The 26,772-nt window shown below is 56.4% G+C and overlaps 4 protein-coding genes across 13 annotated transcripts in view; 2 read left to right on the forward strand and 2 right to left on the reverse strand.

Moving 5' to 3' along the window:
• NR6A1 (nuclear receptor subfamily 6 group A member 1) overlaps positions 1 to 8,600 on the reverse strand; it is a 109,895-nt gene extending 101,295 nt beyond the window's left edge. For both annotated transcript variants that reach the window (XM_062590748.1, XM_062590746.1), the window contains exon 1: positions 8,587 to 8,600. The gene's annotated coding sequence lies outside the window, so the exon portion shown is untranslated. The remainder of the gene's footprint in view (positions 1 to 8,586) is intronic.
• Positions 8,601 to 9,112: 512 nt separating this feature from the next.
• On the forward strand, positions 9,113 to 14,165 carry OLFML2A (olfactomedin like 2A). Of its 2 annotated transcripts, none has more exons than XM_062590796.1 (7): positions 9,113 to 9,196; positions 11,303 to 11,566; positions 11,708 to 11,815; positions 12,047 to 12,229; positions 12,345 to 12,849; positions 12,946 to 13,131; positions 13,212 to 14,165. In XM_062590796.1, exons 2-7 carry the CDS (start codon positions 11,330 to 11,332, stop codon positions 13,811 to 13,813), a joined length of 1,821 nt encoding a protein of 606 aa, XP_062446780.1. In that variant the 5' UTR covers positions 9,113 to 9,196; positions 11,303 to 11,329; the 3' UTR covers positions 13,814 to 14,165. The 2 variants fall into 2 exon arrangements, with proteins under 2 accessions (XP_062446780.1, XP_062446779.1); XM_062590795.1 differs by lacking the exon at positions 9,113 to 9,196 and adding an exon at positions 9,463 to 9,539.
• A 9,004-nt stretch (positions 14,166 to 23,169) lies between these two features.
• RPL35 (ribosomal protein L35) lies at positions 23,170 to 24,901 on the reverse strand. The gene is made up of 4 exons (XM_062591268.1): positions 24,799 to 24,901; positions 24,472 to 24,608; positions 24,001 to 24,082; positions 23,170 to 23,380 (listed from the first exon to the last, which is right to left on the reverse strand). The coding sequence occupies exons 1-4, from the start codon at positions 24,799 to 24,801 to the stop codon at positions 23,231 to 23,233; spliced, it is 372 nt and encodes a 123-aa protein (XP_062447252.1). The 5' UTR covers positions 24,802 to 24,901; the 3' UTR covers positions 23,170 to 23,230.
• A 107-nt stretch (positions 24,902 to 25,008) lies between these two features.
• Positions 25,009 to 26,772, forward strand: part of SCAI (suppressor of cancer cell invasion) — a 51,230-nt gene continuing 49,466 nt past the window's right edge. For 3 of the 8 annotated variants that reach the window (XM_062591258.1, XM_062591259.1, XM_062591264.1), the window contains exons 1-2: positions 25,439 to 25,548; positions 25,674 to 25,718. In XM_062591258.1, the coding sequence (XP_062447242.1) occupies positions 25,496 to 25,548; positions 25,674 to 25,718 (98 nt within the window). In that variant the 5' untranslated portion in view covers positions 25,439 to 25,495. Of the gene's footprint in view, positions 25,107 to 25,409; positions 25,549 to 25,673; positions 25,719 to 26,772 lie in introns of those variants that run through there. The other 5 variants (XM_062591261.1, XM_062591262.1, XM_062591260.1 and 2 more) reach the window with 3 other exon arrangements.

Here is a 26,772-nt window from a genome sequence, read left to right on the forward strand (position 1 = left end):
AACAGAAAAAAAGAAAAAACAGACAAAGCATTCTAAACAAGTCCCAAGATCTGTACCAAAAATCTCTTAACTAAACATATGTTAAAGCAGAAAGCAGCCTCAGAACTTCAGAAAACAAGCAAAACACCAAGACACACCTCCACAAGCAGGCTGCCAGCTGAAGGTTAGTGCCTCTCTCTGCAGTTATCCAAGATTATTCAAGCCTAGTTTAGATGAGACATCAGCAGAACAACTGATGTAGGTGTATATTACTAGGTTGTACATAGCAGAGCCAATTGCTGACTGCTTCTTCCACAGGAGAAAGGCAAGAAACATTTTTCCAGTGAAGGAATTCAAGCAATCTACTTGCCAATTATTTTACTGCAAGTATTACAGCATTTCTTATATATTAGTTATTGCAGAGGGATTTTCACAGAAAGAACAAAATTATAAACTTTCCCAGTTTGTAGCATCTTACTAGAAAAAAAAAAAATCACAATTCGAGTAACTCCTATCTACTTGCTACAATTAAATATTCTACAGAGGTTTACAATTACTATTTATTATTGGGAAGTCTATATATTTTTTTTCCTAACATAGGTGAAAGCTATAAAAATGAGGCAAATCAGGAGATGCATTTCATCCCCAGCGTCACAGTTTGAAAAACAAACTATTTCAAACAGTTTCATGAAGAAGCTGTAAAATCTCAGAGTTCTGATCCCATAGAGGAAAAACAGTATCTTGTTGAACTTGCAGTTTACAGAACGAGAAGGTTAATGATCTGGAGACAAAATCTGCACCTAGCTATAGAAAGGTGACAAATAAAATCTAGAGGCAAAACACAGCCCAGCTTAATCACTTGCCGGGCGGGGGTGGGGGGGGATTCCTCAGTTTAAGGTAGGTTATATACATTAAACAGTTTTCTTCTTGGAGTCTCTTACACCAAGCATGTAAGTTACTGTTTGTGAACAAGCATGAACACAACAATCCTTTTTCCTCTGTCAACATGAAGGAACATTTTTGGTAGGGCCAGTGATTCCAATTTCCCACATTGTGTGATTGATTATGCTCTACCCCTTAGAAGGTTGATTGGTTTCCTGGTGCCAGGAAAATGATTGATGAATATTTCAAGACATGGGCCTCTCTTCCTGCTGGGTGTCCTTTTTACATGTCTCCAACAGGCCTGGGGATTTTCCTTTAGGCAGTTTTTTTTTAATGCATAAGTTTTCAAGACTAGAAAGTGTAATTTTTAAGGATATCATCCTGCAATAGTGAGCAAAGCTGCTATGCAAATCAAAATGAAATATTAAAGGTCAGCTACAGTGTGATGATGGCAAGCTAATACAGTATGCATCAGGTAAGGACAAAAATATAAGCAGGCAAAGAAAAACTTCATAAAGTCAAGAAATAAGAAGGCACAACAGCTAACTACACTGTTAACTTACTACCATGAAATAGTATATAGTAAGCTATTGCACAGCACTTGCACTGAATTAACCTGTTTCATCAGTTGTCTTCAATTTGGTAAAATCTGGTAGCATTTCCAGCAAAAGGCCTCTTAAAGGTCCATTAGGGAGGGAGTTTAAGTTTCTTTTTTCTTTCTTTAGACACCGTTCTCCCCTCCACACACACACACACTTCAAAAAAAAAAAAAATATCTTTAAAGCTCAGAACAGCCTTATATCTAGCAAGCAACAATTAATAATTTCTAATCAAGCAATTACGAGACTAAGTTATTATTTCCCAGCTTGCATGCTGGAGCAATGTCAACCTAAACCCAAATAGCTTTATGAATATCCTATCTACAAGCACCTTTCAATTAGCACAGACACTTTATTTCGTATCAGACTAATTAATAAAATACCAACTATTTTTAATGGTGTGGGGGGAGCTCAAGAAAGTTTCAACAAGTTTGGCACCATAAAAGATTAGCCAAATTGGAACTTCATCATAACATCACGGAAGAGGATCACAAAATCTCGAACAACTGACCACAGTTCTCTACCATCTGACCACTACAATTTCAACTAGCTCATACAATACAACCAGGAAAAATTCCTTCTAGCTAGTTCTAGCTTTGCTGCTGCATAAAAGATTGGGCTCTCACAATTGTTACACTTGTGCTCTAAGCACGTACACCCATGTGCTGACACACTTGTGTGTAACAGCAACAGCAAAGCAATGCTCAGTTTTACTGTTTCTAGTGGAAGCACCCTCCCCAACCACTGCTAAAAAAAAAAAAAAAAAAAGCACTACATTAGCAGCTTCTGTTTGAAAGAATCTGGATGCTAACATTGGTGTTTATAGTTAATACAACCTAAAAATACCTTCAGTTTATATAAATATACAGAAAAGTTACTTTTGTGTAATTTAGAAACTTGACCAAGATCCTATGGGAAGGTAAAACTCAGGAATACAGAACAATGCAGATGCTAGGAGCTCTAAAGCAATCTACAGCTGTATCACTATTGCCCTTTTACTACAGATGTTTACACTGATGCTGTAACTGGTTGTCATTAGACTGACATCAGTTAATTTGCTACTTTACTGTAGCATGACTTGTACCAGCAACTGCTATGTCCAGTAATTCATAAATCACCTGGTACCAACATTTTCAGAAACCCTAGTCTGTAGCAGAAGCCAATACAGCTTATGTTTGGGTTACTATACATTTTAGTGAAGATCTGCTTAAAAAAAAATATAGCTCCTTTAATAGCACTTTGATAACTAGGTAAGTTACAAAGAATAAAAGTTCCGCAGTATTTCTGTAAATCTAGAGTCACACTTGTGTACTGCTTCTGCAGAGTTACAGTTTATTTAATAATTTTCAATAAGGCATTCTTGTCTGCCTTCTAAAAGGGCAAATTGGACTCAAACCAATCTTAAGAACTAACACTCACAAAAAGCACCACTGTTTAAAAATCTGCAAACAATGAAGAACTTGATTTTATATAGAAAAAGGAGAAACAAAATTTAATGGAAAGCATCAAGTGAAATAAAAATGGCCAGGCTGAAACATCCTGATTTTGACTTGCAGCAACAAACAAATCCTCTAAACTTAAGAATACAGTCTCAAAAAATCTGAAGTACTCCCAATAAGTAAGGTATACTCCTGCACAAGGAACAGCACACAAACAGCTCTGTAAACACAGGCTGAACAAAGCGACTTACAACTCCCATTGAATTGACACCTGAAGTTCTCACTCTGAACAAATCCTGCTTTAAAAATAAAACATATGAGCTCACATTCTATTGCAGATAACGCAAGATCACAGCTAGATGGTTACCCATCTTAAAACAAAGCTCCAATAACACAGAAAGCTGTATTGCATTAAATTACAGATAAGAACAATCACTACTTGTGACTAATAGGGCACTTCATTGAATTCATTTATAGAATATGCACAGGATATTTATTCTTAGCAAGAGTATACTTAAGAGATTTAAATTAGCAACATTCTTCGAAATAATTCCCAATACATATTGCCAAAAAACAACCAAAAAAAAAAATCAAGTTACAGCTGTGCAAGTGAATGAGGTTTTTGGAGAATAGCATTAGTATTTGGAAGAGCTTTCAGAAGAGACCAGAAGTTACTTTCAAGTTTTCCACTATAACTATGAAAGACATCTTTTTATCACTTGACTTCATGATCTAAAATGTAAAAAAATAATACAGCACCTACAACATGAGATTGTGAGACAGCAGTACCAAAATAAATATAAATGCAGTAGAATGCTGTAATTCTTAATAATAATAGTATGCACTTTTACAGTTTCAGCAATATTACACAATCAAACAGCAATACAGAGAGACTCCATCATGCCAACCTCAGCACAGCTTAAACCTTTAGAAATATGACTACTGCCATTCATGGTTTGTGCTTGAATAGCTTACATGGTTTTATGTGACAAGAAACTTTTTGGGATTCAGTACCAAGGGCTTCACAGTTCTGGAATCTATTTACAAGAAATATTTAAAGTTTTCATCAAGTTTCAGCAGAGAGATATGTTTCAAGACATGGACATTACAGCAGCTTATAGTCAGCTTGATATTAGAAGTTTAGCAAATTTTCAGCATTTTTTCTGATGCATCCTCAAGGGGGAGAGGATCAAAAAACAGGGAAAAATTTGGTCAGTATGAATAATCTAAGTTTAAATTTTACATTTACAAATATAATAATTGGGATAATTAGGCAATGGGAATTAGACATACAACTCCTATGCTTTCTGAAGGATGTAGGGTCCACCCTTTACAAATTAAGGGTCTTCATCTTAGAGTTGCAGAGTCTCCAGAAATATACTTCTTTCAAAATAAGTTACTGGTAATCATTTTCTGATAAAAAGAAAGTCACTGTAGCTAGTCTATCAGCTGTGCATTTCCTCTTTCTAAAAAGCCTGCATAGAACCATATTTATTAATATGAAAAAAAACCAAACTAGAAGTCTTCTAATTACGTAATCAGAAATATAATAAGTAAGACTAAAGCTAAAACTCTAAGGGTCTTCCTGTCCCCCAACTTCTCTTCCTCAATTAACTTTGCAAAGTGATAACCACTACGGCTTAAAGGAGATGGGGGAAAAAAAGCAAGAGGATCAAAAGGCTAGTTTAATACAGCTGGAGGGAAAGAATGCATTTCAGCTCAGCAGCAACCATCTGACGAAATCCTGGGCCAATTCTTTATGTAAATGACTTAATTCCAATTACCAGATTACACTGCTAAAGGCTTTATTCAAACAGGCAGTTTATCAGCAGGATAAACTGTGTTCTCATTCTTGTAGAATGCTAGTGTAAATACACTTGCTCAGATCTACCATCATGCAAGACTAAAACAGAAATTTAATAAACTGGTTACATACTATAATCTTCCACTCTCCTCCTCAAAACAGTATCAAAAAAACTTGCCAGTCATACAACAAAGATGAATATTGCTTCCTAACAATCAGGAAATAGTCTACTAAGTGAAAGAATTCCCTCTTTTCATAATACAGTATCTTTGAAACACATTGTTGTAAATAACTGGTTTTCAGTAACAACATCATGGGGTTGCAAAAATAACCATTGTCACATCACATCATACTGTGTATCTGCTGAACATACCTTACTAGTCTTGTTTTTTAGTACAAAAAAGCTTGCATGAAACTACTTTCCTGATTAATGATCTACAGAAGCCATCCATACTGAATTCCACTTTACACTGAGAGATTTCTTACATTTTATCCTCAAATCAAATCATAACAAACGTAGGAGTTAAGTGCTTGCTAAACTATAAGTCTCTCTTCTCATCATAGACCCAAGCTCAGAATTCTATTATTGTTCACTTTATGAAAATGAGAGCCATTTACATTCAACAACCCAAACTTTGTTTTAAAGTAATGCCGTAACTTTCTGTTTATTCAGAGACATTAGAGTTTAGCAGCGTTAACCAAGCTACAATTCAATTTGTTGTTCTTCCTAAATCTTTCAAGAAAAGTTTACAACAAGTTAATTAAGACCTAACAATATCAATGAAATAGTCTTTGATAAAGGCTTATCTCATCAGATGCAAAGCAGTCAGGCATAGAGAACCTCTAAAAATGTCAGTGTAGCCAGTAAAGTTTCCAGGAGAGCTGTGAAGAAAGGAAGGGATGCAAGCAAAAGGATTTTTCTTTATAAACCTTACATTCTCTGTGCTCTCACAAGTTAGCCCTTCTCTCTGCTATAAACTTCATTCAGATTGGTAATCTATCTACCTACAACATCAACACCCAAATTTTGTATCCCTTTAAACGTAGTTTCCTACTATGTAAATCTGCCTTCAGAGAACATATTCACACAACAAAGCATGTCCAAAAGGATCTTAATTCCAGATAACCTGCTTTACCTTTATTTTAGGCAAGACATAAAATAATCAAAAGAGCTACTATTGGTTTTTTTCCACAGAGGGGAAAAAAGATGCCGGGTAAAACTACAGGGAACTTGGTCTTAAATGGGACCTGTTGAGAAATAATTGCTAGTAGTGCAGAAAAAATGAATGCCTAATATAATGATTGAAAACAGTTTGTCTAAATAATTATTTGAGAAGCCCTGTATGACAGTGCATACCCTGTCCTTTATCAGAGAAGGTAAACAGAATTAGTTTTACTCATTTCCATTGATTTTCTTGAAGATAAAATATGTTCTTTGTGTGGTAGAGAATATGTACTCTAAGCGGCAAGGGAGAACCACTATCTGATACTTTAAAACCATGCCAAATTTCCCCCCGACAAGAAGAAAAAAAAACAGCTGTAAATGTCAGTAACTGCTGAAATAAAATTACATAATTGCATATCAGAATTATTCTGATGTTTCTTCCACTGAAGATGCCAGTAAACTTGTGTCACAGTTTACTAGGGGTTAACACAGAAGCCACACGCAGAGCTTGAGTTCATTAATGATTTTAACATAGCAACCAATAATGTAATCCTACTTACCATATATATGGCACACAATTTTAATGGTCTTTGTAAGGAGCGAAGATATTGTACCTCAAGGCATCAGAAGTGTTACAAACATTCATCAAAAAGAGGAAATGTTAAGACTCTTTAATTTTCCATTACTGTTTGCAGGTATTTTATAAGCTAACAAAGTGACAAGCCAATCCAGCCGGTTTTCTACTCCTCCCCCGGCTGCTGTAGGCTTTAGAAAGACTGAAGGTCAAGCAATGTCTCAATACCATGTCAGCATTGCAAATTTTGGAAGGCAAAGTAGTAAAAGGTTGTTACATCATCCATTCAAAAGACTAACTGCAGCCATAGGTACAATGTCTATCACACAAAATAGCCATGCAAGACATGCAACCAATTTTTAAAACTCACCTGACAAATCAAAAGAGATTAGAAAGTCAAAGTATGCGCATTTCAGGGGCGGGGGGAGGGGAGACACTAATGCAGGCCAAGTGTTAATATTGTTAAATAATTAAGGACAGCAAAGCAACAGACACTTTCCACATTAAATCAAGTCAGAATGTTAGAGAGAGTAGTATTAAGGATGAAAAGTAGCCTTCATCCAATTGCATATTGGAATGAGAGAGGGAAAAAAAAGGTTTCTAGAAACCTCACAAACAGACACAATTTAAAATTTGCATTTGCAAGTATTACAGAAACACTTATTTCAGTAGTCCTTGTATCTAGTAAATACTGCCATTTCCTTATCAGAAATCTCTTTTGTTTGAATAAATCTTTCGTAGAAAAAAAAAAAAAGCATCTTAACACGGTATAATTGTAAACCATAAAAATTGGCAGGGACATTCAAGTGCAGATGCAGTATCTGCATACTGCAAGTGTAAAAGTGTTCCAAATGGTGCCTATAAACATCAGAAGCAGCACAGCCAGAAAGCAACAGCATACAAACTGATCAAATAAACATTTTGTGCATCCTAAGTACCCAGATGTCAGTGGAAAATAACTTGCATCACACAGAACACAGTAAGTGGATCTCAGAGAAAACATACTATCTAGCAAAGAGAGACGGAACTTACCACGTAGAACTCTGGAAACCATAACAAAGTACTGAAATACAGCAAAACTGTGGTACATTTCAATATTTCTGAAATTGTATCCTTTCACATTTCACCCTCACATAAAATGGACTTCTATGCTTTCAGCAATTTTAGAAGCTGCTATACAGGAAAATCTAGATAGAGAAAAAAAGTAGTTTTTGCATTGAAGGTAAAGTGGTAGTAAACATCACTACTTCAGAAACGTATTCTTTAGGAAGAGATAAGAAATAAACAAGCATCCCAAGAACTTTACTGATTTTGGCTAGGTAACCAAGTTATTATCTTTGAAAAGGTCACCGTGATTGATTGCTATTTCTTGTTAAACTCCAGTCTGAGCGGCATTACAGCCTGACAGCGATAATAGGACCCTGTAGGAAGAAAGTCACTGCAAAATAAAGCAGAGATTCGCAGAGCAGCGACTCGTCGCTGGTGCAAGAAGAGCGCCCGCTTCTCGCGGCTGTAACTGCGGCTCCCTTTGTTATGCTTCCCACCCCACCACGAAGTTGCGTCTGTATAGGGGTTATTGATCTGCTGTGCGACACACGCGGGAAAGCCGCCAAATTCCGCCGTTATAAAATATTCAGGCGCTGTTTACACGTGAGATCGATCGCTGACATCGCAGCCTGCCCGCGGCCAGGAAGGGAAAGGGCACGGGCGAGCGGCGGCGGCGCGGGCGGCAGCCGGGCCCGCCGCGGGCGCCCTCCACGCAGCTCCGCCGGAACGCGGACGCGAGGGGGCAGCGCGGGCCCGAACCCGCGGCCGCCGGCAGCGGCGCCCGCCACCGCGCACCGCCGCGCCCGCAGGTGCGCGCGGGCACGCGCGGGCGCGCGCGCACAGGGGCGCGCAGCACCCGCCCCCCACCCACACACCCACCCACGGGCGGGCACCCACCCGCGACACCTCCCGGCGCGCGCGCGCCGCGGGCAGACACCCGCAGCTCGCGCGCGCGCACCCACGTGCGCACACGCCCACGCCCACGCCCGCACAGCCGCGGCACGGGCGCTCGCGCGCTCCGCCCCGGGACACCGGCCCCGCGGCCCCGCCGCCCCCCGCGCCCCCCGCGCCGCGCCGGGGCCCCGCGCTCCACTCACCATGGCGCGGCGGCCCCTTGGCGGCCGCGCGCGGCTCCGGGAGCTCGGCGGGCGGCTCCAGCTCCATGGCGGCGCCGGGCCGGGCCGGGCCGGGCCGGGCCGGGCGCGGCGGACTCTCAGCGGCGCCGGCGGCCGCGCTGCCCCATGGCCGCTGCGGGCGCTGCTGACAGCCAGGGCGAGCGCCGCCGCCGCGGGCGCCGCGCGGGCCGCCGCGGGGCACGCCGGGAAGCGTAGTCCGCCCGCGCCCCCGCCCGCGCGGGCTGCACCACGGGCCGCGCCGCGGGGGGAGCCGCGGGGCACGCCGGGAAGCGTAGTCCGCCCGCGGCCGCCTGGGCCGTACCACGGGCGGCGCCGCGGGGGGAGCCCCGCCCTGCGCACGCCCCCGCGTGCCCGCGCGGTGTCACCGGGCGCCGCCGCCCCCGGCACCGGCACCCGCACCCGCACCGGCGCGGCCGGGCGCTAGGGGGCACCCGCCGCCCGGCCCCAGCGCGGCTCGGCCCCGGGGCCCCGGGCACCCCGGGACGGGGGCACCGGGCAGCCGGGACCGGGCACCGGGCACCCGGGACGGGAGCACCGGACTCCTCGGGATGGGGCACCGGGCACCAGACAGGTAGGATGGGGGACTGGACGCCCGGGACCGGACACCCCGGGATGGGGGCACCGGACAGCCGGGACGGGGGCCCCGGACTCCCCGGGACCGGGCACGGGCCGGCTCCGGCCCCGGCCCCGGCCCGGCCGCCCCGCCGGAGCGGCCGCCCCGCCCGCGCGGCGGCGCTGCTGGTGCCGGTGCCAGTGGCGCGGGCGGAGCGGGCGGCTCCTCCCCCGGCGGCCGGGCCGGGCCGGGCCGGGCGGAGCGGGGCGGGCGCGCTCGGTGCCGGGCGCTCGGCGCCGCTCTCGCCATGCGGCCGCTGCTGCTGCCGGCGCTGCTGCTGCCGGCGCTGGCCGCCGCCACGGTAAGGACCGGAGCCGGCACCGGGGCCGGGGCGGCCGTCGGGGGCCGCCGGGGCGCGGGGCTGGCCGAGGCGTTGGAGCGGAGCCGGGCGATGCGGAGCGCGGGTGCCGGGGCCGACCAAACGCTTCCCGAGGACGGAGGGGTCCCGAGCCAGGCGGCGGCAGCTGCCGCTGGCGGCGGCTTCCCGGGGAGCGCCGCCGGGGGACGCGGCTCCGCGGCTCCCGGGGGCCCCGGCGCGGCAGCTGCCGCCGCCCTGCTCGCGCGGGTTCTGCCGCCCCGGCGCCGGGGCTGAGGTCTCGCCCCGGGCGCCTCCGCCGCTGCCTGCAGCCGCCGCCGGGACGAGCCCGAGCGCCGCCCGCGCGTCGCGACCTGCTCGGCGGGTCGGGCCGGGCCGGGCCGGGCCGGGGAGGCAGAGGAGGGCGGCGGCGGCGGCGCTTCCCTCCCGGCCGGGGCGCAGCCCGCTTCGGGCCGAGGCGCTCGGGGCGCCCGGGCAGCCCGGAGCCCCGCGCAGGGGCGGGGGGGTCCGCCGGCACCTCGGCGCGGCCGTGGGAAGCCGGGCCCGACGGCAGCGCGCCGCGGGACGCGCGAGGGAGCCGTGCCCGAGGCGCGGGCGCCCGGCGCTGCCCGGGGAGCGGGCCTGCAGCTCGCTCTTCCGGGGAGAGTCGTGTGCTCCGGTCACGGAGCTCCTCTTCTCCCGGCGCGGGCACCCCGCGGAGCAGGGAGCGCCCAGAGCCCCCCGCTCCGGCCGGGCCGCCGCAGCAGCGCCGGCTCCGCCGCCCGCTGCGCCGCCCGCACGTGTGCCACCGCAGCCGTGCGGTGCCCGAGCCGGGCCGAGCCCGCCCGCGGGGTTCTCCGTCTGCTCGCGTAGCCGCCCGCAGCGCGCCGCTGCCCGAAGGCCGCTCCTCGGCCGCGCCGCGGGGCCCCTGCTCGCTTTCCAGGTGCCGCTCGCTCGCCGGGCTGTGCTGCGCTCCGGCCGCGCGCGCCTCCGGCGTGGGACAGGGGCTTGCTGCGGACGTCGCGCAGGACAAACGCCAGGGCTGAGGCAGCGCCTGGTGGGGCGGGCGGCGGGGGACCCTCGCACCCGAGCCGCTCTCGCAGCGCCGCGTCCCCGCGGCCACAACGGGCCCCGGCCGGCGGGGACATCCCCTTGGGCCACCGAGCCCGCTCCAGCCCGGGAGCCGGGGAGAAATGAGCCCGCAGCACGGATAAGCCGTTTTTTCCAGGTCAGCAGCTGGGCCAAAGCCCGGCTTCCGACGGGAAATTTTCCTGCAGACGGGCGTGAGATGGAGCGAGGGGCCCTTGGCCGTCAGCGGCGCCGCTTCTCCGCCACGGCCGGGCGCGCGCCGTGCTTCCGCCGGCCGTGGCGGGGAGAACCCCGGCGGCAGCCCCGGCTCCGCGCGGGAGGCAGCCGAGCGCGACGGCAAGCGGTGCCTGCGGCCGGGGCTCCCGGCGCGGCTGCGACCCCCCGCGCACGCCGCCGGCCGCGGCGGGGAGAGGAATGCGCAGGACACGCAGCCCGGGCTGACAACTGCCCGCGAGCAAACACCGGCCCGGCCCGCGCGGGGGGCGCCGGGGGCTCGGCAGCCTCCTCGAAAGGAGGAAGAAACCCAGCCTGAAAGCACCGGGCGAGAGGCTGCGCGGGGCGCAGGGATGTTTCTGGGAGCCCCGGAGGGGATCGGGGACGGGGGACCCCGACGGCGGGCCGGATCCTGCGGGCGCCGCCGGCTTCCCAGGCGCCCGGCCACGGCGGCGTCTCCCGCGCAGGCGCTGGGCGAGGGCGACCAGGTGCGGATGACCTCGGAGGGCTCCGACTGCCGCTGCAAGTGCATCCTGCGGCCGCTCAGCAAGGACGCCTGCGCCCGCGTCCGCGACGGCAGCCTGCGCGTGGAGGACTTCTACACCGTGGAGACGGTGAGCTCGGGGGCCGACTGCAAGTGCTCCTGCACTGCGCCCCCTTCCTCGCTCAACCCCTGCGAGAACGAGTGGAAGATGGAGAAGATGAAGAAGCAGGCGCCTGAGCTCTTCAAGGTACCCACGGCGGCGGTGCAGGGGCCGCGGCTCCGAGGTGCCCGGCCCACGCAGGAGCGGTGGAGCAGGCCGGTTCCCACGCTGCAGCGGCGAGCGGGGACGTGCACAGCTCCGCACTCAGCCCTGGCGTTGCCTCCACAGCTGCAGTCCATGGTGGACCTGCTGGAGGGAACACTCTACAGCATGGACCTCATGAAGGTCCATTCCTACATCAACAAGGTGGTTGCCCAGATGAACACCCTGGAGGAGGTAAGCCCGCATCGGGGCTGCTGCTCTTCAGAGGGGGTGGTGGCAGTGTCCTAGGCCAGCAGGCCCCGGTCTGGGACCTTGGCCTGCTCCCCAGGGACCCTCAGACCCCCAATGAACCATCCTCCCCGTCCCTCTGGTGGCTGCCTGCTCTGTTGGGGGCTGCGTCCTCCGGGGCCAGGCGAGGAGGAGAAACCGTCCCTGGTGGGGCCCGACCCCTCTGCTCGCCCGCAGACCGTCAAGACCAACCTGAGCAGGGAGAACGAGCTGGTGAAGCAGAGCGTGCTGCACCTCAGCGACCAGATGCGCCGCTATGAGAACTACTCCGACATCATGATGGGCATCAAGAAGGAGATCTCCAACCTGGGCTACCAGCTGCTGCAGAAGGACGCTGCCACCACTGACGGCATGGCGCAGGTACCAGCTCGGCGTGCCACGCTGCTCCATGCCATGGGCACGCCGGCATCCCTGACCCCCGCCGCGGGGCTCAGCGGCGTGTCGGGTGCCCGGCTGAGCACGGCTCTGCACCCAGGACCCGGTCGGCGGCAGAGGGAAGGAGGCGGGCAGGTACCCCAGCGCCCGCAAGGGCCCGGGCGAGCGGGGGACAGTGTCGGCGGCGGCGCGGGCGCCCAAGGAGAAGCAGCCCAAGGCGGAGAAGCCCAGGAGGGAGCCGGCGAAGGGCAGGGGGGCGGCGCAACCCACGCCGAAGCCCCGGCCCCCCGCGGCCCCGCAGCCCGTGCTCCGTGGCATCACCTACTACAAGGCCCGGCAGGAGGCGGAGGGGCCGGCCGGCGGCCGCGGCGAGTCCGGGCCGCCCCGGCCGCGGGCGGCCGCCCCGGAGAACCCCGCCGCGCCTCCCGCTCGAGCGCCCGCGGGGAGCCCGGCCGAGGGGGCTGCGCCGGAGCGGCAGCGGGAGAGGAGCCCCCAGCGCCCGGGCACCGCCGTGCCCCCCAGCACCACCGCGGCCCCCCGCGCGCCCTCCCTGCCCGCCCTCCCCGGGGCTGACGGCACCCCGGGCCCCGAGACGCCCGGCAGAGGTGGGTGAGCGCGGCCGGGGCGGCGGGGGGGCCAGCGGCACCGTGCCGCAGGAGCCGCCGAGCCTTCCTCCTGCTCGCGCTCCTCCTCGCCCGCAGCGCGGGAGGTGGCGTGCGAAGGCACCCTGGCCTCGGTGGAGCCCCCCGCCGAGCAGCACAGCTACGGGCGCAACGAGGGCGCCTGGATGAAGGACCCGGCCGCCAAGGACGACCGCGTCTACGTCACCAACTACTACTACGGCAACAGCCTGGTGGAGTTCAGGAGCCTGGACAGCTTCCAGCAGGGTGAGGGTGCGGGGCCGTGGCACGGGGCCGCCCGCCTGCCCGCCCGCCACGGCCCTGACCGGCTCCCGCCCCGCGCGCAGGCCGCTGGAGCAACGTCTACAAGCTGCCCTACAACTGGATCGGCACCGGGCACGTGGTCTACCGCGGCGCCTTCTACTACAACCGCGCCTTCACCAAGAACATCATCAAGTATGACCTGAAGGAGCGGTACGTGGCCGCCTGGGCGCTGCTCCACGACGTGGTCTATGAGGACACGACGCCCTGGAAGTGGAGGGGCCACTCGGACATCGACTTCGCCGTGGACGAGAGCGGGCTCTGGGTCATCTACCCCGCCGTGGACTACGACTACTCCCAGCAGGAGGTGATCGTCCTCAGCCGCCTCGACCCCGGGGACCTCTCTGTGCGGAGGGAGACCACGTGGAAGACGAGGCTGAAGCGCAACACCTACGGCAACTGCTTCATCGTCTGCGGCATCCTCTACGCCGTGGACACCTGCAGCCAGAAGGACGGGCAGATCTCCTACGCCTTCGACACCCACACGGGCACCGAGGCAGACCTCAGGCTGCCCTTCGTCAACCAGTACGCCTTCACCACGCAGGTTGACTACAACCCCAAGGAGAAGGTGCTCTACGCCTGGGACAACGGCCACCAGATGACCTACAGGCTCCACTTCGTGGTGTGAGCGCCCGGCCGGGTCCCGCCGCATGGCGAGAGCCCAGCTCCCGCCCCGGCGCCCCGCGCGCCCGGGAGGCGCCGGCAGCAGCGGCCCCCCGGGGGGACGCCGCCTGCGGGGACGCCCCCGGCCGCCGGCGCGCAGCCTCCGCGCTGCCTCCCCAGCTGCTCTTTCAGCCGGCGCGATCGAGCGCGCCTGCGCTTTCGCCGCTCAGTAGCTCGTTATTTAAACGCGCTCCTGGCCGGCGGCGCTTTGCAGCCCCGCTGTGCCCGGACCGAAGCCCCGGGGGCCCGGCGGCGCTTGGCTTGCTTTCCAGTCGTTTTAGGAGTGAACAGCATTAAAAAGTACCGTGTAAAACCAGGCTCCGGGCTTGCGTCATTGCTCCTGACGCGGCGCCAGGAACCGCGGGCAGAGCCAGCGCGAGCCGTCCCTCCGGCAGCCGGGCGGCCGTCCCGCCGCTCCCCCGGCCGGGCTCCCCCCTGCCGGGGCGCGCGCATCCCGCGCAGGCTGCCTGCACCCCGCGCCAGCCCGCTCCCTCCTTCCCACGTCAGCCTCGTGCATCCCGCGCCGGCTGTGCAGCTCCCTCCTCCTCGTGCCAGCCGCGTGCATCCCGCTCCGGCCGTGGTCCCTCCTTCCCGCACCAGCTGCATGCATCCCGCGTGCATCCCGCTCCGGCCGTGGTCCCTCCTTCCCGCACCAGCCGCGTGCATCCCGCGTGCATCCCGCTCCGGCCGTGGTCCCTCCTTCCCGCACCAGCCGCGTGCATCCCGCGTGCATCCCGCTCCGGCCGTGGTCCCTCCTTCCCGCACCAGCCGCGTGCATCCCGCGTGCATCCCGCTCCGGCCGTGGTCCCTCCTTCCCACACCAGCCGCGTGCATCCCGCGTGCATCCCGCTCCGGCCGTGGTCCCTCCTTCCCGCACCAGCCGCGTGCATCCCGCGTGCATCCCGCTCCGGCCGTGGTCCCTCCTTCCCGCACCAGCCGCGTGCATCCCGCGCCCGCTGTGCAGCTCCCTCTTCCTCGTGCCAGCTGCGTGCATCCCGCGTGCATCCCGCTCCGGCCGTGGTCCCTCCTTCCCGCAGCAGCCGCGTGCATCCCGCGCCCGCTGTGCAGCTCCCTCTTCCTCGTGCCAGCTCCGTGCATCCCGCGCCCGCTGTGCAGCTCCCTCCTTCCCACGCCGGCCGCGTGCATCCCACCCCACAGCCCATGTCAGCACTCAGAGCTGGGCCAGACCCGGGTGCAGGGCCAGCAGCATCTCCTGGCTCAGTCTTAGGGGAAAAAGGGGACTTTTGCCATTTCCAGGTCTGAGCTGTAGCCTGAGGAGTAACATCTGGGAGCTGACATTCACTGCCAGGGAAATTCGGTGTCACTTTGCCCTGGCAAAAGCAGCAGGAGTGGAGCTCTGCTCCCGGCCCGCGTGCGCACGAGCTTAGCAAAGCGCTGCTGCGACGGCGTGCCCGCCCGGAACGCCGTTTCCTGCTGGAAACGCGTCCAGGATGGCGCCAGGATGCTCAGCACCACTGCGGCATCGCCCTTCCCGTCCTGCCCGCGCCCCCCAGCCCCGGGCCCGCAGTGCCCTGAGCATCCTGCCCCGTGCTCCTGCTCCGGACGGAGTGACCGGCCCCGGCTCCGGCCTCCCCGGCGGCGCAGCCGGCAGCGCCCCGCGCGCGGGAGCCGGCGGTGCCCGGCCTGGCCGCCTGCCGCGAGGCCTCCGCCACGGGAAGGCAGCGAGCTGCATGTTTTCCCTGGGCTGGGTCTCTGCCAGGCTTTTATCTAACGCTCCCCTGCAAATCCCTGTCTAAACAATACGGATTTCTGACATTTTTTCGCAGTAAAACAAACTCCCGGCACATCTCTAATTCCAGGGCTTTGTTGTTCTTCCGCAGGGGCGGCAGTTTTGCTTCGCCCTGCCTTGCTGTGCCGGAGCCGGCGGTGGCGGCGGGGTTAGGACCGTGCTCCGACCCCCTCGGAGGGAAGGGGGAGACGAGGGGAGGCCGGGCGAGCTGCCGCCAAGCCCCTGGGACGCGGCGCGGGGGCCTGGCGTGGGCTCCGCGCCGCGCCGGGCACTGCCGCCGTCCAGACATTCCTCCTGCCCGCGCTCGGCACCGCCTCTGATCATAACGTGATTAAAAGATTAACATCGCTCGGGTGAGAGGCAGGCAGCGAGCGGGGGGCGAGGCGCCGAAGCCGGGGGGGGTGGCGGGTGCCCGAGGCCCCAGCTGCCGCGATGCCGAAGCCGCCGTGCCGCCGAAGCCCCCGCGCCGGTGGCTGCGGCACGCGCGTCGCCGAGCCCAGAGCGCCCGCTGCGGCGCCTGGCCGGGCTCCCGCGCGAAGGGAGCCGCACGAACCGCCACTAGTCCCCCTCTGAGCTGGAAAAGAAAGTTACCCAGCCCCAGCTCCACTGCATCCCGCTCTGCCAAGCCAGGCAGCGAAGCACGAAATCCCCCTGCCTTCTGCCCGCTCCGCTCCCGGCCGCTCGCATTCATTTGTGGTGATTTTGCCCCATTCCTGGCCCGGCTAACAGGGCGGCCGGCAGCGGGGAGGCAGCTGGCGAGCCGGCGCCAGCTTTCCCATGGATGCAAACAGCCGCTCCCGGGAAAGGCTGCCCGGAGCCGGCAGGATGCACGGGGACCCACGGCCCGGCCGTGCACCCAGCGGCCCAGGGGACTCGCGGCGCCCGCAGCAAACCCAAACAGGAGCCGGGGAGCGAGGCCACACGTGCCCTGGCCCTGGCACGCTCCGAAGCCAGCCGTGCCGGCCGGCTCGCCGCTCCGGCATTGCCACCCACCCACAGCCCCGCACGCCGGGGAGGCTCCTGGCCAGCAGCACGGCGCCCACGGCGGGGACCTGCTCGGGCCGGGGGCTCCTTGTGCACCTCACCAGGGTCCCGCTCGGCTCCTGGCTCCTCCAGCCCTCGCTGCTCTGTGCTATCCATCAAACGGGATTTCAACAGAGAGGGGCCGCAACGAAGAAAGTTTCCATGGGATGCAAAACTTATCCAGATGCTGGGACTCGCTACTGTTCGCCGGCACAGCCCGGCCAGCGCGCACACCCAGCCGGCTCCGGGCACGCATGCCCTGCCGTGCCGGCGGCCGCGGGAGCGCCTCGAGCCCGGGGCGCCTGCCCGCGCCGCTCCCCCCGCTGCAGCGGTGCTGCTTTGCAGCCTGGCTGGGGCTGTCGGCGGGCCGTGGCACGCGGCGGCCTCAGCACCCCGGCGGCGGCGCTTCCTGGGCGCCCCGGGAGCCCAACGGACACTGGCGGCATTCACGGGCCGAGCCCCCCCCGGCGCTGCCGCCGGCCCCGCTCACACAACGGGCATTCAGGCAGCGGCAGCCGGCCGACCGCGCCGGGCTCGCGGGCAGGGAGACGCGCCGGCGCACGGCTCGCACGCACGCACGCCCGCCCGCAGCTGCTCTCGCAACGGCGGGCAGAGCAGCCTGCCCGCGCGCAGCACCCTGTGCGACCTGCCTATGCACAGCACCCTGTGCAACCTGCCTGCGCGCAGCACCCTGTACATCCTGCCTGCACACAGCACCCTGTGCAACCTGCCTGCACACAGCACCCTGTGCAACCTGCCTGCGCGCAGCACCCTGTACATCCTGCCTGCACACAGCACCCTGTGCAACCTGCCCGTGCGCAGCACCCTGTGCATCCTGCCCGCGCGCAGCACCCTGTGCATCCTGCCTGCACACAGCACCCTGTGCAACCTGCCCGCGCGCAGCACCCTGTGCAACCTGCCTGCGCGCAGCACCCTGTACATCCTGCCTGCACACAGCACCCTGTGCAACCTGCCCGTGCGCAGCACCCTGTGCATCCTGCCCGCGCGCAGCACCCTGTGCATCCTGCCTGCACACAGCACCCTGTGCAACCTGCCCGCGCGCAGCACCCTGTGCGACCTGCCTATGCACAGCACCCTGTGCAACCTGCCCGCGCGCAGCACCCTGTACATCCTGCCTGCACACAGCACCCTGTGCAACCTGCCCGCGCGCAGCACCCTGTGCGACCTGCCTATGCACAGCACCCTGTGCAACCTGCCCGCGTGCAGCACCCTGTGCATCCTGCCTATGCACAGCACCCTGTGCATCCTGCCCGCACATAGCTCCCTTCGCATCCTGCCTGCGCACAGCACCCTGCGCAAACCGCACAGCACCCTGTGCATCCTGCCCATCCCGCCTGCACTCAGCACCTCGCCCCTGCAGCCAGGCCCCCGCCCCTCCCCCCTCGCCGTCCCCCCTGCCCTGTGCTAGCTGCCCGGGAGTGGGGCCGGCCGCCCCCGCAGCCGCCCCTGGCGCTTGGCCAGCGCCTGCTGTGCTGGGGAGCCGGAGAGGAAAACATCTGGGGCCGCCGCGCCGTTCCCAGGGCGCGCGGCCAGAGTGCTCTGCGTGGTGGCATCACCCTGGCTGCGCTTGGCGCGGGCAGCCAGCAGCTGCGCCTCGGCCCGGTCCCCACCCTGGAAATTATTTATTTGTTGAAGGAGAGTTTTCCCCAGGAAGTCTGCTCTAACGCTGTGGAACATCTTTGGTTACAAGGAAAAAATAAACTGCGTGAGCCTCGGAGGCCCTGACGCCGTGCAAACACGGGCGCTAAACCCGGGGCCGGCGCTGCCGGCTTTGCGGGGTCGGCCCGGGGCTGCGGGGAGCCGGCCTGGCGCCCTCCCTCGAGGCCGGGCTGTGCCGTGCCGGTGCAGTCGGATCTCAGCAGTGCCACTCCACAAAACTGTATCTTCCTGGCACGGGCGCCGTGCACCGCAGTGCACTACGGCGTGGGAGCTGCGCACCGCGGCGCAGGAGCTGAGTGCTGCAGCGTGGGCACCGTGCACCGCAGTGCACTACGGCGTGGGAGCTGCGCACCGCGGCGCAGGAGCTGAGCGCTGCAGCGTGGGCACCGTGCACCGCAGTGCACTACGGCGTGGGAGCTGCGCACCGCGGCGCAGGAGCTGAGCGCTGCAGCGTGGGCACCGTGCACCGCAGTGCACTACGTCGTGGGAGCTGCGCACCATGGTGCAGGAGCTGTGCACTATAGTGCAGGCGCCTCGCACTGCAGTGCAGGAGCCGTGCACCGCGGCGCAGGAGCTGAGTGCTGCAGCGTGGGCACCGTGCACCGCAGTGCACTACGGCGTGGGAGCTGCGCACCGCGGCGCAGGAGCTGAGCGCTGCAGCGTGGGCACCGTGCACCGCAGTGCACTACGGCGTGGGAGCTGCGCACCGCGGCGCAGGAGCTGAGCGCTGCAGCGTGGGCACCGTGCACCGCAGTGCACTACGGCGTGGGAGCTGCGCACCGCGGCGCAGGAGCTGAGCGCTGCAGCGTGGGCACCGTGCACCGCAGTGCACTACGGCGTGGGAGCTGCGCATCGTGGTGCGCAGCAGAAGGTAGGACTTCTCAGCTGCCCAGTGGGGGTTATGGAAAGGACAGAGCCAGGCAGCTCTTAGCCAGGGCACAAGCTGCACCAAGGGAAATTCTTTGCAGAGGGAGAGGCGCGACACTGGAACAGGGACCCACAGAGGTTATAAAATCTCCAGCCTTGGAGATATTTGTAACTTGACTGCACAGGGCCCTGAGCAAACTGATTTAACTTCAAAGCTGGCCTGGCTTTGAGGAGGCAGTTGCACTCAGACCTCCAGAGGTGCTCTCTCACCTAAATGACTCTGTGATTGTAACTGCACCTTCTAGAATTGCAAAAAACTTACATACACCAGCAAATCCCTCTCAGCTGTGACTTCAGGATGCTTGGAGTCATCAGCTATAAGCTGCTGTTCCTTTTGTTTCTGCAGTTAGGTCACACGTCAAGGGTCTTCTCTGGGCACCAAGATGTTATCCAGACCCGCAATTTCTCCTTGGATGCTCATGGCCTGGTAATTCAGCTGCAGTTTCCTTTTTTCTCCCCCTCCCCCCAGGACCCTCTGCTTCCTGGTGAACGAATGGCATGTTAGTGGGCGATCTGTAACACAATCGGATCTTTGAGAGAAGATTCTCTCCAGGCAGCTTTGCAGCGCTCCGGGCTGGGGCTGCGGGTGGAACGTGACGACCCCTTTGGTCGAAGCGCGCTCTGCTGTTGCTCCTGTCAGAGGCTTTGCACCACGCTCAGCTTCTTCCTGTCTTCACTTTCAAATCACGCCATAGCTCATGCTCCCCCTTTTTGTGACAGGCAGCTGGTTCCTGGGATCATACAGAGCCTGGAATTTACAGTCCAACATTCAGGACAGAGTTTTGGAAGGCCATCGCAGCAATAGTACCTGCTTTTGCTTTTCCACATAGGAATGCTGGTAAGAACCATCAGGCTCCTCTCCAGATGCAATGTGCCAGATGAGCGTTAGGATACAGCATACTTTCCCCCAAAAGAAGCCTTAGCTCGTATGGATGCCACCTGACCGAAGAAGCCTGCCCCCGTCTGCCTGATTTCCAGCACATTGGACCAGCCTCCCCCTCCTCTCTTTCAGGTATCAGGTTCCTGGGACAGAAGCATGTGGATCTGGGAACCTCGCAGTGAGGTGCTTGTTTTCCTTCTCAAGGGGCATATGTGCTGGGTGAAAAGCATGTCCTTCTCTAGGAATGGGCTACTGCTGGTCACCGCAGGATACTCAAAAACAGTAATGAAAAGCATTTTCAAACACTGCCGGCCTTTAGGGTAACGTGAACGTTAACCTGAAGGAACAACAGCTCCCACATGCAATCCTGCCTCTTACATAATACTTCAGCAGCTGGAACATGTGGTGCTTGGTCCAGAACTGTGCCAGCTGTCTCCATATTGCAGAGCATATCGTCTTGATGTTCACACCAAGCTCCCAGCAAAGCTCTCACACAGTCAGTATTAGCATCACCTTGAGCTGCCAAGATAATTCTGCAACTTAACAGCTGAAGATGCAGAAGATTCACCTTAAACATAAACAGACCTCTCTCTGGTTACATTTTTTTCAGGCTGAAAATCCTTCAAACCTTTACTGAGTTCAGTAAGTAGAATAAGGATCTTTTTCCCTAAACAGAATCTATCCTTAGGATCTAATTATCAGATCAACCTTAGGGGCTCCTGATATGTAGAGAATTTTTCATGTGAGAATGTATTAGCTACACTAACAAAACCCACCACTGCTACATCACTAATGCTTGAACAGCACTGTATTACCTTTCATCATCATCAGAGCCAAAAAGTGAGTTGCAATTGCAACTCAATCTTTGAGTTCTAGAGAACACTCATGAAAAGTGCACAAGTGTTCTCTAGAAACACCAAAACATCTAGAAAAACCAAATCATTTAACTAGTTCTGTGCTTCACAGGTGAAAGTCTTGAACTGTGAGACAGGCAAGTGCCTAGAAACTTTAGATGTAACAATTTTTCAGTTCAACCAGCTTTTCTCTGGTTCACTTCACATGTTTCATTTAACCTCAATTAGTCTTCACAGGCATATGGTCCAATACTACTATCATGTCCCTACATTTCTCTAACACTTCAAAAAAAGTCTCTAAGTTTCCTCTTTTGCCATCCTGCAGCACGTCATGCTGCATGCTATCAGCCTGATTGGACTATTTCCACCTAAGAGAAGTATCTGCATGCCACTAGAAACAAGTCATCTTTATACTCACAACCTCCAAGATGTGTGCAGCATCAGGCAACAGAACTTCACAGCAGGCAGCATTATGGCTTGCATGGGTTGGTGCCTACAAGCACCCTATCTTGCTACAGGGCCCTGGTGCAGCAGGGCAAACGGTCTGGATTTGAAACATCTCTGTTGATAGGTGATGTTGGACCAAGCCTCCAACTGCACTTCCACCCCTCAGGGTGGCCTCTTACTCTCAGGAGCCGTCTACCACGATTAGATCAACTGTGGGTGGGAACAAACCTGGAAGATGCCACCCAAATCCAGCTTTCTGATCAAAATGAGAAAAGGGATGAGGAGCAATTGCACGGATGGAAGCAGCCTGCTGAAGACAATGGCAGATTACAAAGTACATGGCTTGCATATGCTAGTCTGCCTAGTGAGACAGGAGCAGCTCATTCCTAGTCACAAGTGTTCCAGGCTCCAGCCGATCCTTAAATAGCTTTAACAGCTATTATAACGACTTCTGCTTGTAGGGTTGGGCACTAACCCAGTTCCATTGCCATCTCTGTAAGGAATGGAATACATAGCATTAAAGAACCTTACTAATGTAATACTATCACAGAATCACGGATGCCTCTTTAGCAGGTATTGCTAGAATAGGTAGACAAAGTGAGCTGAGAATATAGTGGTGAATTACATAGACAAACCTGTAATGACCTTGAACTTTGCTAAAAATGATTGGTTGTATCTATAAAATTTTCCAAGGAGATCTCATCTGCTAGATTGAATCTGATTAGTAACATTGCTTTAGATGTGACAAAACAGACTACAAGATCAGACAGCAAACGCTGCCAGGAGGAAAGAATATTTCTTCGGTGTTAGCCATGAAAACAGCTTTTGAAATCTAGCAATCCATTATGTGGTGCTGTCAAGTTACATAGCATCACAAAAATGATGATCTTCAGATTTGGGAAGCAGACCAAAGCATTTCTGATGGGCATCTTGAACAGACCTTTTAAGTAGTAACAGCACTTTTCCTCACACATGAAACACTTACTAGGCCATACTGCAAATGACAAACAAGTCTACAGATTGCAGAAATTAACGTATTCCAAGTAAAATGCTGCAGTTCTTTATGAGACCAGAAATCTGCACGTACTTGCTCTACTCTAAATGTAGACTATATTTGCTACAGCAAACACCACCAATAAACCATGATTCACATCTTAACTTTCAAGCTGTTGTATCTCCACTAAAGCAGAACACAAGGCATTAATAACTTCATTCCACAGCTGTCCCGGTAGGAGAGTCCTTTGTTTACAGCTTCAAAGACATTGCTCTTCTCCACCAGAAATATTCCAGATTCATCCCAGACAGACCAAACCCCTGCACTTGGGATTGAGGCTGCAGCAAACCCTCCAGCCACCACTTGGAGCAGCTCCCAGAAGCAGTGATCAGATTAGCAGCTAGTCATCTGTGAAATGCCTACCTCATGCCAGGTGGTCCAGCTAGGCAAATCGTTACACGTATGGCATCTATCCTAGCAGTTGATACACTGGGATTTTTTGGTACTTCAAGTAGTTTGGCAAAGATCCAAAATAAGTGCTAACAGAAGTTTTCAGTTTCAATGAAGTCTACCAAGACACCTCAGCAAATTAATTCACCTACCCTGCACTTAAATAGTGGCACAAGAGAAAATCTTAAAGGTGCTAGCTACATATTTTCACCAGCAGTAAAGAAATTAAAATAAACCTTCTGTGAATCCTGATTTTTCTTCAGGAAACTAATGCGCTCTTTACCTCACGACTATTAAAGAGAATACCAGTGACAGCTTCCAAACAAAATTCCATTTAATGAGACATACTCAGCCAATATAATTATGAACTTTTAGTTTTATGCCTTGATGGCATATTTCCGGACAGGGTACAGACGTTCTTTTCGCTGCTGTTTTTTGGTCTTCAAGTTTTCTTCATGCTTATTTAGTCTGCGTCGCATAGCACGAGTCTTCTTCGGCCGCAGATCAAGAGGCTTGTACTTTTTGCCCTATTTGCAAAAAACATGCAATAGTTAAGTCTGAGAGAGGGCAATGTAGAGATCAGGTGCATTTGCTCAGAGAGGTGAGCTGTCAGCAACAGCACTATGAGCTGTTTTTTTTTCTGCTTCTCAGAACTGTCATTACAGTCTGAAGGCTTTCAGAATTTCTCTGCCTGAAAAAAATCCTAGCATTTATATTAACTTCAGTATCAGGCAGAACTTTACAAGTCCCTCTTGAAATACTCTTTTTCTCTTATTCTAAATAATCAAAACCCATAATAAAAAATATTCTATAAACTTCAGAAATATCTTGAAAGAAAGAGTTTCTCTGTCATCTCCAAAATAATGAAAATATTCTTCCTACACAGCAAACAGTATCTGCAGTCCAATTCTGGGAATCGTACTTTCTGAAAAATATACTAGACCACATAACAGCAATGGTCTGCAGGGGACCCTCTTAGCAAGAGCAGTTCCATTTACAGAATTTAAGCTAAGTCTTGCAATAAACAGTGTTAAAAAAGGAGCCATGATTAGACAGCTTAAAAACCTAGCCTTCCTACAATTGTACTAGATGTTTTGAAGTTCTAAGAAAAAGAAAATAAACAGCTACACAAAATGCTTGGACTTACTTTGTAAAACTTCCTCAAGTTCTCTTTCTGGGTCTGATTGATAACGGTTAAGACTCTGGCAATAGATTTACGGACCACACGTCTGCAGGAGAGAAAAAGCATGTCTCAGAGCACACCGAAGGGCAAGCAGCAGAGATTTTAAACCAGCAAGCATTTTACAGCATACGAAAGATGCATGCAGGCTACAGCCAAGGAACCCCCATTGTAGGGTATCAAACTGCAGTAGAACACCAACGTTTGGCAGACCTGAGTTTAGCATTTGCAAGCAGAGAGCCAGGCAAGCCCCTTCCCAGGCCTGCACCTATTTGTCTTTTTATAGCCGCTCTTTTTCAACAGCACAAAGCAAACACAAAGGTCTCCCGGGCTGTTAAGGCGCCTCCGGAACACGGGGCGCGGCCGCGAGCGCACCCCGGCGGTGCCGGCTGCAGCGGCCGCTCCCGAGCCGCCGTCTACGGCTCGGGCCGCACTTACATCTTGGAGAGCTTGGAAGCGGCGCCGCCGGTCACCTTGGCCACGCGGAGCTGCGACAGTTCCACCTTGAGGTCGTCGAGCTGCTTCAGCAGCTCCTCCTTCTTCTTGCCCCGCAGGTCTCGGGCCTTGATCTTGGCCTGCGGGCGGCGGACAGGCCCTCAGCCCCGGCCCCGCGCCCCCCCCCGCGCCGCCGCCCAGCCGCCCCCTCCGCGCCCTCGCCCCGCACCGCGCCGCGCCGCGCCGCACCGGCGGGCGCGCTCGGCGGGGCGGCGCGGATGGCGCCGGATTGCGCCGGGAGAGGGGAGGGGACGGGACGGGAAGGCTCACCATGATGGCAGCACCCGCGCGGCTCCCTCAGGAAAGGACGGAAGCTGCGCGCGGACACAACACAGAGGGCGCTGCCGGCCGGGACCTACCAATCCGCGCCTAGCGCGGGGGGGGGGAGGAGCCTGTTGCACCGCCCGCTCTCGCCCAACCTCTTTCCCTCCCCCCCGCCCCCCGCGGGCGGCGCGGTGGTACCGCCGGGCGGGCTGACAGGGGCCGTGAGGCGGCGAGGCCGTTCCGTGCCCTCGCCCGGAGCTGCGGCATCGCGGCCCCTCAGGCGGGGGCTGCGCGGCGGCCCAGCCGTGACGGAGGTGCGGCGGCTCCGTCCCGCAGCCGGCGAGGCGGGGCGGGGCGGGGGCCGCGGCCGCGGGGGGCTCCCGGGCAGCGCCGCGCCGCGCCGCGCCGTGCTGCGCCGCGCCTGCCCGCGCGGTGGCGCCGCCGCTCGCCGCGCCGCGCCGCCTGCAGGCAGCACAGCCGGCGCGGGCTGCCCGCGCGCGCGCGGCGGGGGCGGGGCTCCAGGATTGACGGCCGCCGCCGCCAGTGAGCGGGCGGCGCCGGCGGCGGCCGGCGCTCTCGGCCAATAGAGGGGCGGCGGGGGCGGGGCGAGGCCGGCCGAGACTGGTGCGAGGCGGCAGCGGCGCTCCCGCAGCCGGAGCCCTCGCCTCGACGGCGGTCGCGGCGTGGCGCGGCGGCGGCGCGGATGGTGAGAGGAGCCGCCCGGCAGCGCCTGCCCCGCACCGGCCCCGCCTCCAGGTGCGGGCGGCGCGGGGCGGGGGGCGGCAGAGGGGCGGGCGGCGCGGCGCGGCGCGGGGGGCGGCGGCGGCGGGGCAGGCCCGGCGCGGCGCGGCGCGCCCCTCACTGCTGTCTCGTCCCCGCAGAGCTGCAGGCCCGGCCGAGAAGCCCTGCCGCAAGCGGAGGCCCAGGTAAGGCGGCGCGGGCGGGCGGCGCGGCAGGTGCGGCGCCGGCGCTGCCCCCGCGCCTGCCCCGCGGCGGGCTCGGCGCCCCGCGGCCTCCCGTGGGCGGCTGGCGCGGCGCGGCGGCGGCCGAGGCCCCGCTCCGCCGCGCTCAGGCGCCGCCGCAGTTCGCGGGGGGCGGCGGCGCGGCGCGTTTCGGCTCCGATCCGGAAAACCGCCGCGAGGATGACAAAAGCCGCCTCCTGCTTGGCGCTCCGCGGCCCCCGCCCCGCTCGGCAGGGTTTGTCGGGTTCTGCGTGCGTTTGACAGGTGACTGCGTCTCTCCGTCGGTGACTGACTCGGGTGCGAAATACCGCCGGATTTTGCAGGAGCTGCCAGGGCAGTGCTGGATGTGCAAATGGCAAGTTCGACAGGATCGTCGTGGGTTTGTTTTGATTTTCAGCGTTTATTTCAGCAGCTAGCTGTGTGACAGGTTCTGACTTGTACTGAGAAATGCTGTGTACAGCAGATAATACGAAATACTCCTGGGGATAAAAGCTGTACAGGTTTTGCGTCGTTTCCTCCCCCCGCCCCCCCAACATTTCTTGTCTGGTTTTATTTACAAAAAATCTGGATGACCAAAGGCTGCCCTGAATAAAAAATTTAGGATCAAAGCAGACAGTTTTTGGGCTTTGGCTCTAATTTCCCATTGCATAGAACAGAAATTATTTCCATCAAAGTCCTAGTTGCACTTGTGTAGTTTAAGAACCAGGCCCTAAGCTTCTGTGTTTAGGCTGTGTATCAGCTAAGCGCTTCTAGTTCTCCAGGCCCCAAAATGGATCCTGTAATGTAAAAAACTGCTAGATTTTGCAAGAGCTGTCCAAATGCAATCCATGATTCTTAGTGCCTTCTCTAAGCTAATGCAAAGCAGCTCCCTTGGACAGCATGATGATTAAAATGCTAGTGTAAGTGAGTATTCCAGCATACCCATGCTCTCCCACCGTTGCTGCCAGCAATAAAACTGCAGTGTTGATGGCAGCCTTCAGAAATCATAGAAGATCATCCTAGTGTAGGTCTTGCTGTA

Source organism: Rhea pennata, chromosome 18 (genome assembly GCF_028389875.1).
Source record: "Rhea pennata isolate bPtePen1 chromosome 18, bPtePen1.pri, whole genome shotgun sequence".
In the NCBI taxonomy this organism is placed as follows: Eukaryota; Metazoa; Chordata; class Aves; order Rheiformes; family Rheidae; genus Rhea; species Rhea pennata.